Below are 19,377 nucleotides of genomic sequence, written 5' to 3'. Positions count from 1 at the left end.
CTTCTAAAAACAGGAGCCAGCACTAGATGCCAACTGCTTCTGTTCCTTTCTTTTCTCGCGACAGCCTGAAGGGTCGAAGGCCTTATTGTCCATTAGGTTCAACCTCAAAATTAATAATCTTTACAGCAATCATGTCACAGCACTTGGCTTCCCTTGTTGAAGTTCTCTCATCTTGATAAGGTCTTATCATTCACAGACATAAAATCATTTATTACTTGTATGTGTTGTAGTTTCATTGCCTGAATGAATGTACTACTCTCTCCCAGTGATAGTACTAAAGATTTTTCCTCTACCACAGCAGACTGGGTTGGTTCCAAATTGACTCTTCCACTGCTGTTGGCACACTCTTATGTTGAAACCTGATTGGGTTCTTTTAAAGCATTTATATAGGCCTTAGTAAAACATGTTATATACCCCTTCTCTCCCTTCTCTGGCCCACTTTGGTGCGATTGGCTATACATTTGGGATATATTGCCTGTGACTGTGAATACAATCTAGCAATAATCTATGTGTTTGTTTGTCCATTCGATTCTGACCCCTTATGGTTTGTTTACGCCACCTTCTTCAGTTAGTGTTGTAAAGTTCAGAATGTAAAGTTCATAAACTTGAGTAGTCCTCAGATAGAATACACATGAGATATCAATATCCATAACTGAGAGTGTTCTTTTGTGACCCATGATGGTTCTGTATGAAGCTGGTAGTGTGACAGTGTGTGTTTGCCAGAGAGAAAGGGGGATACTCTCCTAAAGTAGTGACACCACAATTTGGTACTTCAGTCCCAGATGGACAGACTGCTCCTTCTTGTTTCCTCCTTGCCTTGTCAAGTCGTTGGGGTAGCGACTGGCTTTAAATCTCCCACTGTCTGTGCCGGCGCCCAGCACTAAGGTAGATGGGAAGCTTTATAACAGTCATAAAGAAGCAGAGAGGCCTCTAGTCGAGGGTTCTTACATGAATCAGCCTCTGCATTCATTTGCACCGACAATCTCCTAAACTCCTATGGTGTGCTTTTAACACTGTGCGGCAGGGAATGAACTGGAGGACATCTTCAATTACATTTTAGAGTGTCTCCACCTCCCTGTAGAATTCCTCAAAAGTGAGAATTTGCTGAGAATTTGCGATAAATTAGTAAGTAAATCTCAGACAGCTTTTTGGCCAAGCTGAAAAGCCTTAGAGAATACCAGTGCAGTCATTATTCATCCTCAAACCACCCACAGATTTGGTTCCTTGGGCTTTCTTGTTTCAAGTGAATAAAAAGTAATATGTTCAAGCTTACAGAAGGAAAGGCATTATCAAGTATTTCATATTCGATATGACTAGAAAAACTAAACTGACATTCCATCCAAGCAACCATTATTGTGGAGTGAGCCCAAAAGGAAATTTGCTGTGGATATCACCCAAACCGATTTGTGATGGTGACAGTGGACTCTCTCTTTGAGCTTTGATGGTATCCTTTGGTGGGCACAGGGACTGTGGGTGGCTGGCCTATTATTCAAACAGGATTAGTGGTGCGCTTTGGTCAAGCGCACAAAAATAACCCAGGCCAGCTGTTCTGGGGTACAGAGGGAATACTTGTGAGGGACTATAACATAACTGAACCCTAGAGGAGCCACTCCTTGATACAATAACAAGCTTGTGTTCCTGAGCATCAAGAAAGTGCTACTGTACTCTACTCTACAAGCCCCCACACACACAAAAAAAAAACGTTTTGTACCATGTCAGCATTCTGTTCTTGAGCCTGAGTCTTACTTTGTATTCATGTGAAATCATTGATTGCAATTGTATCTGTACTGTATATCCAAATCAACGACCGTGGAAGGAAAATCTTCTGTCTTCTCAAGTTTCATAACAGTTTCTTCAGGAGATGCACTATAGAGAAGCATCATATCATTCCCACCAGCTCCATACATTTCATCATGTTTAATGGGGGGCTGTCCAATTATACACTTTATGATGTCAGGAGAGCAGTGAATGTGTTTTGCAGGGATCTCTATTATGTGGCAGAATAGAGTCTGCAGGCCTGGTTGCCTCTCCCAGAGCTTCTAAATTGTGATCTATGAACAGGCTAATTGTTTTTGTCCTTTACTGTTATGGCCTCTGTGAAGTGGCCATTTCCTGTCTGGAAAGGTCGTTTCCCATCTTGGTTCAATAGTTCCCATCGTCATAACTCATTAAGCAGAGGACTGAAGTTGGTGGAATAATGTAATGTTTCCATTGTGTTATATGTTTTAATTCTTTCACCATCTTTAACCAGATGCCCAAGCAGAAACATGGGAAGGTCCAACAGCTGGGAATGCATAACGGACTCCACTGGAGCCCCACAGATGGTTATTAGACCTCACAATCCTTCCATGCTGAGTTTGTGGCACACCAGTCCTCTACTGGGTCAGAACCAGAGAAGGAAGAGGTGGACTGAGGGAGCAGAGAGAGCCCCAGTCTCTACAGGAGGACTGGGACTGCTCAAGCCCAGAGAGCTGTGTGTTTGTGACAGGCTTTCACTAGAGCGCTACAAGGAGCTGCTTTATTCACCTAATTTAGACCACGGAGGATTCCAAAGATGATATCTGTTATCAGAACAAACATGCTCTCAAATTGTGTCAGCCTTTCAACCTTTTGTCAGAAAGAGCTGTTCAAGCTGTATTGCCTCAGGTGGGAGCATAGAAATATAGAGGATGACAAAGCCTAATTCAGTTCACTCATTATATAACACGTGTCTCTTGTCCTTTTTCAGTCAAAGATTTTGAAGTGAATGAGAGTTGTACTTGATGATGACTATCAGATTGACTCAGAATGAGCTTGGTGTCACTACGTATTCATCCTAACACAAGACTTCTGAATACCTGAAATCAGATCAATTTACTGCTGTGTGCACTGAGCGTGCATTTAAATCTGACCCACAGTGACCTCTTGTTGCTTTACCGTCACTCCCAGCTCCTCTGAAGTGGAGTGTAGATCGTTTTTTTTAGAAACTGAGCTTTCTTGCCCTACTTTGTATGCTTTTTTAATTTATTCGTTGGATATCCATTTGACATGGAAGTGAACACAAATTTCTCCCTTGCCCTTTCAGAAGAAATCCTCCTGCACTCAACAGAATCATGTAATTTGTTGTTTTCAAAACCTCACTTTGCCCCAAACATGAATCCTTGTTCTCTCCACTGAAAAAACAAATGCAATAGACATTGAGCTTTGCTGTCACAAAGATCTATACATTAGCACTGTCTCATGTATAGGAGGCACATGTGATCTTCTGGCAGCTGGTGGGACGGTTGTTTGCATTGTGTGTAGAGAATGAGCAGGCACAGACAGACATGGCCATGTCACCATGCACAGACAGAGTTATGGACCAGGGACAGTTACATGGCGTCTTGCCTAATCAGATGGACAGTATCTCCAGCATGAGATGAGACGGGTCAGCATCAGCCTCCACTGTAGGACCTGACTCCCAGACTGGAGAACACTCATGGAGAATGACAAGCAGGCAACTGGCTACTCGTCTCCCCTGGCTTATACAGTAACTGTATCCTGAAATAGCTTCAAAGCAGAAAGCTTCTCCTTTTGAAAAACGGCTTTTGGATATAAACCATAAGACTTTCCCTAACGCAATCTCTCTGCAGAGCTGATTCATTTGGAGACCGATTCAATCACAGACTCATCCTCACCATGGAGAATGAACCAAGAGACAGTTCTTCAATTGAAGGGGTTGGAAGGATATGGATGTCACAGAGACTGATACGATGGTAAACAGACAACCTCTCCAACAGGATCACTGGGAAGAGGTATTAATTAGTTCACAAGGGAAAAGGGGGAGATTTCTGTCATTAATACAAAAACAATCAGTATGCTGTATTTTGTACAATGAAAGACTATTGCTTTGTAAGTTTGATGGTGTTTTTTTCTGTTGAAGGGGTTGGCATATAATTTGATGTGATTGTGTTTATTGTTGTTGGATCCTGCCCATCTCATATCTGTGTAACCATCACTTTCAGTCTCACTGATTTGTTCGGAGGTATGTTTTACCGTCCCTTACATTATTGGGAAACTCTTCTCTACGGACAATGTTTCGATAATGTACCTGCACATACTTGGGGACCAAATAACATCCTTTTATCTCTGTATCCCATCCCATTCTCAGGTGACAATTGAGGGGAGATTAGCATCATTCAAATAAATACGAATCACTTTCAACCAGCAATGGTATACCAATCAGAGTAGAGCACAAAATATAGGTTGATCATAATCAAAGCTTCAATCAATTTTTCAAGTAGTAATGGGGCAAACAGACCAGAAGTCCTTTCTCTGAAAAATAAAGATGCTCACTTGGTTGTCAGAAAGACAATTGTCTAATTTATGCTATGCAACCTTATTTGATATCAGTTAATAGTAGGAACCTATGAAGTTATTGGGTGAAAACTGTATTGAAAATGTCTTGGCAGTCACGATTGATATATGAAATATGATGAAATATATCTGGCATCATAAAATACCAGGCTGCTTTTCGGTCATGTTTCCAGTAATAATTGCGATGCTATTGTGTGAGAATACTTCTATTGCCAGAAATGCCTGCCAGGGCACTTGTTGACAATGTTGAGCCTCTGTCACCATGACACTGGCGTCTTATGACTGCTTGTCATGAAAGCTAAAATTGCTTCTGTTTCTGTCTGGCCTCTTGCTCTTTCCATTACAGTCAACCCTAGAATGTGATAACAGTGAATGGGAGCAATGCAAATAATAGAGTAGCATTAGTCTGACAGCTGTGTTTACCTCCAGACCTCCTCCAAAGTGGACGTTCTTGACCAGCGGAGACAGCAGGAGAGAGAGAGAGATAGAAAGAAAGAGACTGGAAGACAGCAGGGGGGAGAGAGAGAGAGAGATGGAGTGTTTGAATGGCAGACGTGTGAGTTGGTGATGTATGTCTGTCGTCCTAAAAGGTCCACTGTGTGTCTGAGGCAGTGTCCAGCAGCGCTGTCTAAATCAGGAGGCATTTCCTGACCCAGCACTGTGCCGGACGATCCCAGCACCCACCTTTCCCTTCCATGCTGTCTGTCACAGGGTGAGCGCTGCATGCTGTCTGTCACAGGGGCTGCATGCCTCAATCCCCCCAGCTGTTATTCCAGACTGCTCATCGTAAATGACAGCAGCGTCTTGCTCTGGGAGCGGGTCAGCCCCTGAAGACACACACTGCTCTGCTCACCTTCCATCCTTCCCCTCTCAAATTAGCTGAGTCCAGAGCTGTTTTAGATGGTTGAACCTAAGCCAGCAGACCTGTGGAGCCGGAGAAGTGCTTCAGGCCTGAGTAAAGAATGGGCCGTCGGTGAGACATGAAACCTGTGCATCACCCAGCCTGTCATGGCTGAGATCCATCACAACCAGCTGAGCTGTGAAGGTTCGGACTCCTCTGTCCTCTTCTGGAGCCTCTCCCATCAGCCTGACCACCGGAACCAAAGAGGCACTTTGACATCAGCTGGAAACCATCTGAAACAGACGCCAAATGGCTTCACCGACAATTAACCGGACGTGGTAGCCTTGTCACAGTCATATCCATAGGAACATCTGTCGCTGGCATAACCCTGACATTCCATGCTGTATAATGATGCAGAACATGTCCTCAAGGTCTCCTTGCATCAGGACGTAATTAGTACTTGTACAGATATCATGATGAGATAGCTGCTACCACATTCTATCTGGACAGGGTTTACTGTTCAGGGGAAAGGTGACAGACCGTGGTTTAGAGGTCCAGGGGGAGAATCAGCAGTTGAGACGTTTTGTTCCTCCAGACTTTATCGTTCTCTACGCAGTGTAATTTGAAAGGTTGGTCATGAGTTACACATGCAGAGCTCTCTGTTTGTTGACAGACACACACAAAGACACACACGCACACATGCACAGTCACGGTTATCCATCAGAGGTAACACTGCCTTGCCAAGTGTAACGTTATCTGTGAATGTTCCCACACACAGCCACGGTGTTCCTAAAGAGATGACAGCTTTTGACAGTAGACAGTTGATTAGACTGCAGACCAAAGATTCATTAGTTTGTTTAATGGAATTGAAATGAGTGGATGAGAGATTTAAATAAATTAACCTTCACTGGATCCCTAGAGCCATGTAGGAATGACAGAAGTGGCTGATGAGGATTTCTACCCTTGTCACTGATATAATGGATACTGATGACATTATTGTGGCTGAGTCTGTTGTCAGACAAGCCCGGACACCAACCAGAACACGTGTTGCAGAGAGAGATGGAGAGAAAAGGGGGAAGGAGAAAGAGAGAGGGAAAGGGAGGGAGAGAGAAAAAGAGAGATGTTTGCCTCATTATGGAAGGGCAAAATATAGCTATATTTAGTGCCAAGCCAAGTGAAACTGGAAATACACAAGGAGGTTGGAGAAATTAGCACTATTCGCAAATGTCACATCTTCAGCAGGGAATTGACTAACTTTTAACAAATCCCAGCAGTGAAAATTTGAGTTTTTTTATGTCACTCTCTTCATATTATTAACCTTCATTAATGGCTTTTTGGGGAATTCACTGGAAACCACTTGTGGCACAGAATGAAGCTATCAGCGATCAGTTTTTCTCTTAGTGATATTGTACTTCATTTCAGTAAGAAGGAAAACTATCAAACCCCTTTGAGATATTTAGAATTCCCTCAATTTCTCCTTGGTTTTTGGCTTGACTTTTCACCGTTATGGTGTGATGATCTTTAACATTTCCCTGCAACTCTGAATATAACTTGGATATCTTCCCCAATGTCAACAAAAAGAAGGTGGAGTTGTTTTTTGTTTGCTCTAAGCCTATTTTCACACAAAAGGTGTCAGCTTGATACATCAACATGGCTGTCTGAGGAGATGTGGGGGTGTCTGCTGTCATGCAAGTGTCCATGTGTCTGGGAGAGATCCAGAGGAGGGACATGTGAGATGGATTGTGTGTGTTTGTGCGTATATATGTGTGCGTATGTAAGCTCATAGGCACTTGTGTGTGAGTAGATGTGTGCACATGTGCAGGGAGCATGAGTGTGAGTGTCTTTCCCACATCCTGCTGGGCTGTAGAATGCAGGGATGACAGCTTGTGCAACAGAGACCTTCACTCTCTCCTGCTCCTCAGTGGATTCCATGGAAACAGTCAACCTGAGCAACTGCAGCAGTCAGCGCCGTCACCAACGGATACCTGTCACCACTGGTTACAGTGAGACCCCGTACTCCAATACTCTGCATGGCCTTTCCTCTCTCAGCTCATCACAGTCACAGTCTTTTAACAGCTCTTCATACTCTTCTTCAGAGGGTTTAGCCAATCCCTTCCTTTCATCACTGGGCTGCCATCTTAACTCCCTCCATTGATATTTGTCGCCACGGCATTCTGCAGGATGAGAGGCGTTTTAGATGTCTGAAATGTGAAGGAGGGGCTGTGATGGTGGGGGAGAGGGAGAAAGAGAAGGACCGGGAGAGATAGAAGAAGAGACGGAGGAATGCGATGAAGACCAAAGAAAAACCAGCCCAAATAAGTGTTCAACCCCATTGTTCCACTCAGTGATTCTGTGTCTGTCTGTGTTCATTAGTGAGCTGGAATGGAGAAATAGAGAAATCACCTTGAGGCCAAAATTGCTGCTTAACTGTCTCTTCTCCAACTCCTAACGTCTAACTGTTTTCATTGTAGGATTTTAAATGCATCAATCATGGAAGTCTGTGGAGAGCAGGGAACTTTTCCTCTGAAACTTTATAAAATCAGTCAGACCACAGTCAGGTCATGTTTAGTAAGTTTCTGGTTGGTCAGTCGAGTCTTTGCCCCTAGCAACACTCTTCCTCTTTTTAATGGTATGTTGGTTCCCAGACTGGACATGGGGCCTTTCATATCCTCAACACTGGCAGGTGTTGTGGAAGCAAACTGAGGAGCTATTGATGCATGTTCTCTTTCAGGTCCACCTTGGTCCTCACACTCGATAAAGAACCTGCTGTGCTGGGATTGGCCAAACACAGTGTGTGTTTGTGCATCTAGAGCCAAATATACAGATTCATAACCAGAGTATTTTTTCGGACAAATATTTGATGGATTGAAGATTTGTTGACGTGAAGACTACTGTGTTTGTGTTCTCCTAGCTGCTGTGCTTTTAATGCCAAGAGTTCAGAAAACAAAAATAAGCCTTTAAATATGCCTTAACTTCTACTTTGACGTGAACAGTGGAAGATAGCTGTTACACTGAGTTCGACTAGTGCTGTGCAAGGAAGAGGAATGCCATGTTGCTCTCTCCTTCTATAAATACACCAAGTGAAAAGCTCAGGTAATGTCCTTACGAGAGTTCTACAGCAGACTAGCATGCTTGTGCTGCCGTGCTAAGCTGGAGCAGTCAGCCACCTTGTTTACCCATCTGCCCAGAGCATCCATCACTCCACATAGTCAGCATGGTGTTCTAATGTCCAGGGCCCTGGACCCCACTAATGTGCTAGATCTCCTCAGGCTGCTGGACAGACTATGAATAGAGCTTTCCCCCTCCATTGTCTGCCTGATCTCTGCTGGCTCTCATCTCCTGCTCAGTCTTGTAGGCCTTGTGACTGGATTTCATCAGCACCCTCCAGGCATTAGCATAGCTGCTGGCAGTGCTGGTGTTATAGGGAACATAGCTAAAACATAGCGGTGGAGGCTAATTTAGGACCAGGCCACCTGACGAGCCAACTGTCAACACAAAGGCCACAACCAGAGTCAGGTGTCCTGACCTTGACCAATCACAGCCAACCTCGTGCTGTTTATTTCTCAGTGTGGTGGACAGCAAATGTACTGTGGGTATCTGGGGTTTAGAATGACCCCTGGCCCATGTCACTAACGACTTCTGGGTACAGAATGTGACCTGTGAGCGTTTGTATGACACCTATATCTTTACGGCTCCACTGTGACGGCGTGACGAGAAAACAAACACCAGAGACAAGGCTCGAAAGAAAGAAAATGCTGTATTTTTTTATGTGCGTTCTTCATTCAACCACATCATGTTTTTAGAGAGACATTATTCCCTTGTCCGTCCTTCTTTCCCTTTCCCTTTGTTCCTCTCCTCGTTCCTCTGTTGTAGCCTCAATCAGCACCTTCAGGGTACAAACACAGTCATTAGTCTAATCCTCTCCACCTGGTCACCCTGGCGACGCCTTTACTCTGCCTCACCCCCCATAGAGGGCGTAGCAAGCCTACGTCCTCTTACAGACCCTTATTGACCGTTTCCATCTCTGGCAGGAAGCTGTTGTTGTCAAGGCAGGAAGCAGGCGATTCAGGTGATACATCGTCACACCACACCATCAGAGAGGTCAGAGGGTTGCATAACTTCATTCTGCTGATAACCACAAAGGCATGACTCCCTGTGGAGCAATTCCACAGACAAACAACTTCAAATAATGTAATAAAATCAGCAGAAAGAAGAGATCACCTTCTGTCCTCCAATGGATCATAGCAGTACACATTAACCAGCCTTTTCACAGCATCAGTAAGCACCAGGGGTGCGTTTCCCGATAACGATGGATCGTAGCTGTTACGAGGGTTCTCTACGATGAAAATAACGATCCATCGTTATTTCTTACGTGCGTTTCCCGAACATGCTCGTAAGGAGAACCATCGTACGTATCTCTTAAGTTGCACTTAACAAGACGCTGTCCATTGTACTGAAATGTGATTCTTCTGACGCAACTTGAAGACTTTAAAATTAAAACGTTAACCAAAATATTTGACGAATTACGGTACACAAAAAAATATTTTCTGTAGCTACAGAAAACTTTACATTTATTATAGGCTACTTATTTGAGTACTTTTCAATGTGATGCTACATGAAGGTAAAGACAATAAGGTGAACGTGCAAACTATGCTGCATCTGAGTTTTACACCGGTGTTAGGACCTTGCAATCAGCGACACAGGATGCTAAATACCAATAGGAGGTATTGGAAATTAAGTGGGCTCGTCTCCAAATTGAGGTGAGGAAGCTTTTGTTTGAAGAGATGAAGTTCACAAGGCCCTCCATTTCTGTGCCTATTCTTCTGCCCAATCAACAAGGTAGTGTCACATTTAGGTTACCTTATAGCCTAAAGCATGCAATGTTTATTTAAAGTAAAGGCTGAATTGTGTATTGTATCATATATTCAGTGTTGCCTGTCCAATCCTTACATGTTTACCTTATAGATCCATGTGAGGAGCAGGAGCAGGGAGAAAAAACTCCCATAAAACAACTATTTCTCAAATTACTTGTGCCTTGGTTTTTAACTCTTCTTGGTACTCCACTTTCCATAGGCATATATATATGAGTCCTATATTTACTACTTGATTGAACTACAAGGTTAAAAACAATGCATATGAATGGTATCACACATGGCATGTCCCAGCTAGCATCCTAAACAATTCAATGTACAAATACAAGCATCTCAATCCAACATGTTTACTGTCTTATTTTCTAGTGCTGACTATATCTACAATCTTGCATAGGCCAACAGCTTCCCAAGACCATGTTTGCAATCTCATAATTATCACATATTGGCCACAAATGACATTGTGACAAATGACAAACACATAAGTAATGAATACCCCATGTCTTCAACATGGAATCATTGTTTCTGACATGAATAATCAACTCTACTTTAATTGATGGTTGATCAATTATACTCATTATGAGTGTAAGATATTTCAGATGACATCATGATATCATGATGCTCCTGAACCACATAGAAGCAGACCTGCAGAGGCTAACAAGGAGGTCCTTTGCACTGACCCCTGTAACCCAACTACTGGCAGTGTTAAGGTTCTATGCCATTGGCAGTTTTCTGGAGGTTATTGGAGATGGACATGGGCTCGCCAAGGCCTCAGTGTCAAGATCTGTGCAGGCTGTCACAACTGGATTACTTTGCCACATCCCAGACCACATCTAATTCCCCATATCAGAGGGGACAAGTCTGCAGTGCAGGACTTAGGCTATCTTCAATGGCTTTTATGATTTTCGTACGAGTTTTCACTCCCTCCCAGCCCCTTCACCCTGTGTGACTTCGTAGTCAACCCTGTGGAGTCTTTCCATTTCCTGGGCGCCACCATCTCCTAACATCAGGCTCGGCTCTGCCACCGGCCTCTTCATCCACCGGGCTTGGCGTGCTACCAGCCCTATAATTCTAATAAACATCTTCAATGTTCAATTGTTGTTGTGTTATTGTACTCGTAAAAGCGTTACGTTAATGCATTTCTAGTTTCTATTGCACATTACAACAGCCATATTTCAATGTTATAGTATTTTGAATAAGACTGACATTTGTTTTTTAAATACCTTCATTGCATGCGCCAAACCCACTAAATCAAATTATTTTGTGTAACCTAAATTTACTTGAGGATAAACCGGATTCTGATATTTTTTCGGCAGTTAAACTTGTATGGTTCACTAAGAAATATTCCAGTTCCAGCGTAACTGGCGTAAAAAGAGAATCAGAAAAATCTTATTTTCCATCGGAAGTAACTTTCAGCATGAGTTTAATGTAGCTTTCATGGTCGGCCTACGCGTGTCTCCACTGAGTCTCTGTGCTACGATGCACTTAGCGATCTACGACTGGTCTGGAGCTCTCGTTGATCTACGACGATTTTCAAGTGCCTCTTTAGCTACGATGGTTTCGGGAAACGGCCCGTACAACTAAGATCCATCGTACGATGGACTCTACGATCAACTTAGGCTTACGATGCTTTCGGGAAACGCACCCCAGAGCAGTAACTATGACACTGGGGTCTCAGCAAGGCCAGGTATTCAGATATTATTCAGAGTTGTTTAGACTGGGGACAGCACTCCAGAGCCAGTGTGATGCTGTGTGTGAAGAGCCTCTGCTCTACATCTCCTAATAGGACAACAAATCAGTCTGCTCTCTGGCCTCCTCTGATTATCTCTGGCTCTGGAGGGTTTTCTTTCTACTACACACATACTAGTGAGGAATTCTTTTTTTCAGGAAAAAGGAAATCTTTAATGTTTGGCTTTGCAAGTGGTTTGTTCAGTAGCTGTACTGATTGGAAATTATATATTTTTTTGCATCTTTGATTAATATTAAGGAGATGAAGGATGTGCTATTGGGCTGTGTAGGCAGGTTAAAGGACAGCGTCTAGAGACAGACCTGACCTCCAGAGTCTGAGGGAGGAATCTTCTCCAGTCACACACTAGGTGGAAGTGCTGTGTCGACACTTGTAATGCTGGGTAATAAGACAAGTCCACGGAGATGAGTGTGCATCAGGGAGGCCCACAGGTCTTTGGGGACAGACGGCTTTGACTTTGTAATGGAGCGGAAAAGTCAAAGACAAGCAAATCCAATTCATGAGGTCAATGATGTGTTCTGGTTGTGTGTCATCCTCCCCTCGCAGACAGATGGAACACTCTGAAATAGACATCTTCACTTCATCTTCCTGTTCTGGCAAGACTCATGGTTGACTCACGGTCATACCACCTAGAAACTCAGACACTGACACACCCACTTGCACTCACATGCAGGCACTCATTTCCTGCATTATTTATAAAGATTGGATAGAAATAGTCAGTCAGATATAGTAAGTTAAGAAGCGGGATGAAACACTACCTCTTGTTAGGAATTGTAGAAGAAAAGGAAAGGGATAGGGACATAGAGAAAAAAAACTGATGGAGAGCCAAAGTGAGAGATAGAGATAGAAAAAGATATGAGAAAGGAGGAAAAAGAGAGATAGAGAGTCAGATGGCTGAGCGGTGAGGGAGTCGGGCTACTAATCAGAAGGTTGCCGGATCGATTCCCCGCCCTGTCAAATTACGTTGTGTCCTTGGGCAAGGCACTTCACCCTACTTGCCTCGGGGGGAATGTCCCTGTACTTACTGTAAGTTTCTCTGGATAAGAGCGTCAGCTAAATGACTAAATGTAAATGTAAGAGAGAAATTCCTCCACCATGCTCCAGACCCGGTGTGAAGGGTTCATTGTGGTCTTGACTGTGATATGTAGCCTTGCTGTAACCCTCCTGCCAGACAAGGTCTCTCTAACAGCTGTGCGTTCTCCCTGTCTTTCATAAGGAGCATTCGGGGTACTGTGACAAGCTAGCCGACACTGCATCTGAACACTTCAAAACACCACACACACACCTACACACACCTGTACTCCCTCCATCCCCACCCACACACAGGGTTGAATCAATGTTATTGAGTGAAGTTGGAGCTGTTATTATTCTGTTCTGTGGTTTTATGAGATCACTATGATCACACAGCCTGTTCTCGGAATGCCTTCACTCTCTCCATCGACTATTGAATTTATTTCCCCCCCTCTCCTTCTATCCTTCTCTCCCTTTCTCTTTGTCCCGTTCTTTATGTCCTCAAGGACCTAGACTTTCGAGCTTCCATGTATCTTTCTCACAGTCTTCTGATATTATTGTGTGCCGTGATCCAATGCTTACAATCCAAACTCAAATGCTCACTCAGCATTACTGCAGCATTACTGTCCTACCTATAGCCTCAGCAGTAGTTTTGATGTCATTGTTAAGGTGTTAGCTGATAGCGTTATTGCTTTCACTAGCATCAGCACTTAGGCATAAAGTATATACATTGGTTTTCCAGGGAGCTGATTGCTTTTTAATGACTTCATAGTTCAGTTGGTGACTGCGCTTTTCTCCACTCGCCTCTCCTCTCTCTAAATTGTTAGAACCAGTGTACCTCTGGTCCAGTTTTACTGTGCATGTGTTGTTGTTACTGTTCTCTGATTGTACGGCTCTAATGTGCAACAGCCTCCGTCCTTGGAGTGGCTGTTTCATAGATGCTTTGTTCCGTAACACGTCCGGCATACATTCTATTTGATGTTTTGTGTCTCTTTTAACTCTCTTTACTGTGCTGTCGTTCCCTCCATTGGTTCTGCTCTCCTCTCTTGGTTCTTTTTCTCCTCCTTCTCCCCTTCCTTTCCTTCTGCTCTCTTCCCATTTCGTCGGCTCTCCTCCACCCTTCTGCTGTTTCGGTTGCCCTCCACCCTCGTCTTCCTCACTCCCTCCGTTGGTCAGGGGAGGGATGTTTCCCCCTCTCCTCCTGGGGGCTGTGAGCTGTGGCTGGGTCCAGATGTGAAAGCTCAAACAGACCATCCATCAGGCTGCAGACACATGAGGACCACAGAGAGATGAGAGAGGCAGAGGCAGTGAGCCAGCAAAGACACACTGGCTCTGGACCACACACACACATACACACACACACACACACACACACACACTCACACATTACATTTACATTTATGCATTTAGCAGACGCTTTTATCCAAAGCGACTTCCAAGAGAGAGCTTTACAAAAGAGCATAGGTCACTGATCATAACAACGAGGTAGTCCCAAACATTGCAAGCAGCCAAAACATGAAGCATACATTGTGAAAAAACTAAACAAGTGCCAAAAGGGAAGACCCATAAGAGCATGCAGTTATACAAGTTACAAATTAAAACAACATGAACCACAAAAAGTGCAGGACTGAACCTGTAGAAGAACACCCACAGTAAAATATTTCACAGCGAGTACAAGACTTCAACTTAAACTTCGTTATAACTAACCTACAAGAGCAACAAGTCACTCAATAAGACTCATTGTGATCCTGGAGGAAACTAACATCAGGTCCAGCCTGGACGAATGCTCGCCAATAGCACATAGGCACATCATCTAATCTAAATATATATATATATATATTATATATATACCATGTAGAGAGACATAGAAGGAGGCAGATAAAGGTGAAGAGACCGACTGGGTTTGTAGGTGTAAATAAGATGAAGGGACAAAGAGAGAGAAAAGGAAGGAGTATCCTGTCAGATGGATGCTGACAGGAGCGAGCAGGAGCAGCAGGGTAGGTGTGTGAGCACTCTCCAGGTGTGTTTTGGATGTTTTCAAGACAGAGGTCAGCAATATCACACTTTACATCATCACAGACCACGCACACCTTTTTTTATTAGACTCAAACCCAAAACACTGTTTAAATCTATATTCACAGGCCACCTTTCCCTGTTGAGTTCCCTGGGTTTGAGAAAAGACAATTCTGCTCTTTTCCTGCGACAGTTTGTCGTGTTCATGACCACGTTGTTTACCTCTCATCTCTCTTCATGTGGAAAGCCCTGATGACTGAGAACAAGATGCTTCCTATTGTGATGGAAATGTGGCCGCAACAACAGAATACTGATATGCAGTTCTCTCTCTCTCTTTCTCTCTTTCGTGTCTTTTGTACATTTACGTATGAGGGCAATGTATTTCTTTTGTAGGACTGATATGGACGGTTGGAATGGTCTTTACTGCAATTCACTCATCCTCAGAGCTTTTGTGTTCTGAAAAAAAACTAAACAAACGAAAAACACACAAAGACTCAAACAAACAAGTGTAAACCTAGACATGAGATTAATTTGTGATGAGAACAGTTGCAGACCTAGTTTTGAATAATAAATGTCCTTTTCTTATTTTTGGACCAGAAAATCTCAAATAGATTAGACTCAGAACTCAATTTAATGTGTTTATTCTTTCCTGGGATTTGGGGCACTATCCACCTTATTATTGTTTCCATAATTCAATGGAGCTAACCTCTGTAGAGCTTTATGCTCTCAAAGACTGGAAGAGGGATATAAGATGTTTTTAGAAACTATTGAGCCTAAGGCTGTTTGACAGATTGGCCCACTTCTGCACTTGAACCTTCCATCTATTTTGGTGATAGAATGTATAATGTGTGTATGTGTGTGTGTGTGTGTGTGTGGGGGGGGATCTTTTTTGGTCTTTTGTGTACAGTATCCCATTTTTGTTCATATATAATGACAAGAACATACAGGCATAGAAGTGCACCACATAACATTTGGTTGAAGTTCTGTTTGAAATGTATTTTCTTTTTCTGGTTATACTGGGCAGACCTTCAACCGCCCAACACCAAGTGTTAAGTCCCAGGAGTTTGTATGCAAATGCTGCAGCTGATAGAATGGCTCCACTGTGTCTAACAGCACGTTTGTTTTGTTGTGTCTCTCAGGGCTGAACACGCTGCCCTTCGACCCCTCGATCAACAACGAGCCCCTGCAGTTCAGCAGCTCCAACGGCCCGCTGATGTCCGACTGTCCTCTGGAGAACGGAGCGGAGAACAGCAAGAAGAGGAAGAGGCCCAGCCTGCCCCCAGGTACTGCAGGAACGCTCTAGACTCTCAAGTACTGACAGGAATTATGAAGCCCTTACACTGCTGCTTATCAGTGTCAACACAGACACCATCATTATTAGTCACATTGCACATCCAAAGCACATGACTGAGTAGTGGTTGACTCTAATCCTTTATATTTGAAGCCCGCTAGGGTGGTATGAAAGATGGTGTATTTTAGTTTTCATTAGCTTCCTGTGTCCGGCAGGGTGAGAGCAAACCTCGGGATTGTGTTCTGCTGGGATTGCAGTTCTTACACCTGGGTGCAGTTGTTACCGTGCCAGCAACGCTAGCCAATCAAAACTCTTACTTGCCTTTAGGCGAAGACCTGTGGGATTCACGTGTGACATGCTCGACAGGTGTGTGTGTGTGTGTGTGTCTTTTTTGTGTTGGTTTGTGTGCATCTCTGTCCTCTGTATGTCTTTGTGTATGGAATTGTGTGTCTGTGTGTGTCCAGTTTTAATCAGTGACTGTTTGCCTAATTAGAGAAAGAGCCTCTAATGAATTGTATTGTGAGGAGCTGAGTGAAGAGGCCCTCAAGGCAGAGAGGTGTTGCTCTCGGTTCTCTGCTGTCTCGGTGACTTCAATTAATCTAAATGACTTGGTTGTCTTAATGGACCACTCTTTATAACCTGAATCTTTGTTGGTCACATTAAGCATAGGCCTCTTTACAGTGAGCCTCATGTAGCTGATTTTAATTACGGTTCTGAAAATGTAATCTAATTATGCATCATTAAATGTTAAGTTAATGAGTGTGAATGCAAATTAAGGTTCAAAACAACATGTCAAGTAGATAAAGAATAGGATGTATGACATAAGCTTCGTAGAATGGCGATCCACTCTTCAGCTCATTGCTCCTCATTGGGTTTAATAAGAAACGGGAGTTCCACTTAGGAGTTTGAACTACCGTTCGAAGGAGTTCAAAGTTTCACTGTTGTTTTTGTCCTAAGTGCGAAAGCTTGTTTTTTAGTTAATTTCCAATGTCTTTCATGATGGAGTCTGTGGTCATGAAAGGACTAGTTTTACGGGTTCCTATCATATTTCTCCTGTGCTGGATGCGTCATCTTAGCAGGAGAGAGGGAGAGGACTGGCTTCCACAATCTTTTCACAGACTGCAGCAGTGACTTGGACTCGGTGTATAGACAAACTTCATAGAAAGGCTACCTTGACTGTCGGTGGTTGCAGGAATGTATGTGTGTGTGGACACTGCAGGTTGTTCAATGTGTGGTGTTTGGGTTTCTGTTAGTTTGTCACAAAGTGTTACGTCTGGGTGCAGTGCTGTGTCACCAGAGGAGGTTCCAGGGAGCGGGGAGGATTGTGGCACGTCGGAGGGCCACCGTGCTGTGTTCACCTCTCACCAGAAGAGAGGATCATGATGAGGGCAGCAGAGTGACAGAGATGCTTCCCCTCAGCCCTCCACCCCCCCTGCTACAGCAGTAAGCAGCCTCATGATGGAACAACGGCTAAATGATGACAATCTGCTGCATCTGGAGCAGAGCACGTTTAGCTCCTTTAATGTTCTCTGGTGTCTCTGGTGAAGTCCTCCCGTCCTCTGAGGAGGCCAGACCGAGCCAGGACTAATTAGCAGCTATGTGGATTTACCCTCGTTAAACAACCCTAATGGATAGATTCATCTCATTAGGGCTTGGCGCTCCGTTAGTGAGACTGAGAACAAGCCCCACACAAGGAGACACAAATTCCTTTACTGTATGTCTATGCGTGTGTATGTGTACTTTTGTGTGTATGTAATGGGCATAATTATTTAGGCTGTAAGATTCCAACACCGACACATTACTGCTGACAGGATGTTTACTCCATTCAAACTTTAAACTACCCTTCGTCTAAATCACCAACAACAGTGTCTTGCTGCCGTAGAGTCCAACTCTAATGAGTGTCTGTTTTTATCTACCTAAGAGACACTGCAACTGTTTATGAAGTACAGGGTGATTAACTTTCACACTTCAAACTAATAAGAATAACTATTAAAATCAACTATAAAACTCACTCACACTCTTATAATTAAGCAAATATTTAACTTCAGTTGACGTTTTATTGGTTGACATGAGGCCAACTATTAAACAGCTAACAAATAACAGTAAGTTAAGTTTAATAGAATTCCTACCCACTCGACACTTTGTATGACAGAGCCCTCCAGTACTGAGCTGTACATTGATGGGCTGTGACCCATTTAGAAAGGCTTAAGAGAAAATGCAGGGAGTAAATTCAATGTTTTGTTATGCCTCTGCCTTGGGCATGTCACTACATTTTTCAACACAATGCCATCCTTTCATTAGCAAACACACTTAAGGGTTGTTTATAACTGTTCCTTGTAGAGTCTTCTCTTCCTCCCCATGCCTCTATCTCTGAGTGTTTCTGTAGGACGTCTGGCTGTGAAATATCCCATAATAAGCAGAGCCTCAGGATCCATGCTGTATGGCTTCTCCTACTTCTAACCCACACAATCCAACTATATGGCACAACTGAAACACACACACACATACATACACTCACACACATAGATGAAAAGCTTTGGATGAATAACTGTATCAGGGACCACTCCATGCAGCTGTGTTGGATTGAAGCAAACATTTCTCATTTGAAAACCTCTGTTTACTTTGAGACATCATTCCAGAGCCTAGTTTTCAAACTCTGAATGAAACAAACCACTTCACTGTCACGTCTATTCCAAAGACAATTATATTGTATATATAATATATATATATATATAAAGAGACATCGGTACACAGTTCTAGCCATGGCAGACGTAATTGTTATGCTTTGTCTCCAATTCAATCTTGTGTGCAATAAGCTTTAGTGAGCACTAGGGGAGGAATGCTGAGTACAATGCTAATGATTCCCATGACTGGGAATGTAGATGTAAGCGCTGGAAAGACTGAACAGGAACACTCTCTCAAACTGGATTGGAGACCCAAAGGAGAAAGCCTGTGTGTGTGTATGTGCACATGTGTGTGTGTGTGTGTGTGTATGTGCACATGTGTGCGTACCCTGTAGGTGGGAGTAGCAGAATGCAAAGGCTTACAGCTCCTGTCTGTCTGAATTGCTTCATGTGTGATGTCTCTCCGCCGTGTGGAGGACTGGCAGAGGTCGACAGGGAAGTCACGTTGGTCAAGGGTTAACATGCAGCATTCAGTGAGCATTTATTTACATATGACAGCTGTAGGCGTTGCCCTGACGGCACAGAGTAGAGGTTCTACACCACCGTTCATGTGCACATTTATGCCACGTCTGCTGCCAGATTGAAAA

At 43.5% G+C, this 19,377-nt stretch overlaps 1 protein-coding gene across 1 annotated transcript in view; it reads left to right on the top strand.

The window, feature by feature from the left end:
* LOC124473691 (ecto-NOX disulfide-thiol exchanger 2-like) overlaps window positions 1-19,377 on the top strand; it is an 82,978-nt gene that overhangs the window by 12,065 nt on the left and 51,536 nt on the right. The window contains 1 exon segment of the mRNA XM_047029357.1: window positions 15,955-16,098. Within this exon segment, the coding sequence (XP_046885313.1) occupies window positions 15,955-16,098 (144 nt within the window).

Source organism: Hypomesus transpacificus, chromosome 1, assembly GCF_021917145.1.
Source record: "Hypomesus transpacificus isolate Combined female chromosome 1, fHypTra1, whole genome shotgun sequence".
Taxonomy (NCBI): Eukaryota; Metazoa; Chordata; class Actinopteri; order Osmeriformes; family Osmeridae; genus Hypomesus; species Hypomesus transpacificus.
The sequence above is the reverse complement of the archived record's forward strand: the minus strand, read 5'-3'. Positions and strand labels throughout refer to the sequence as shown.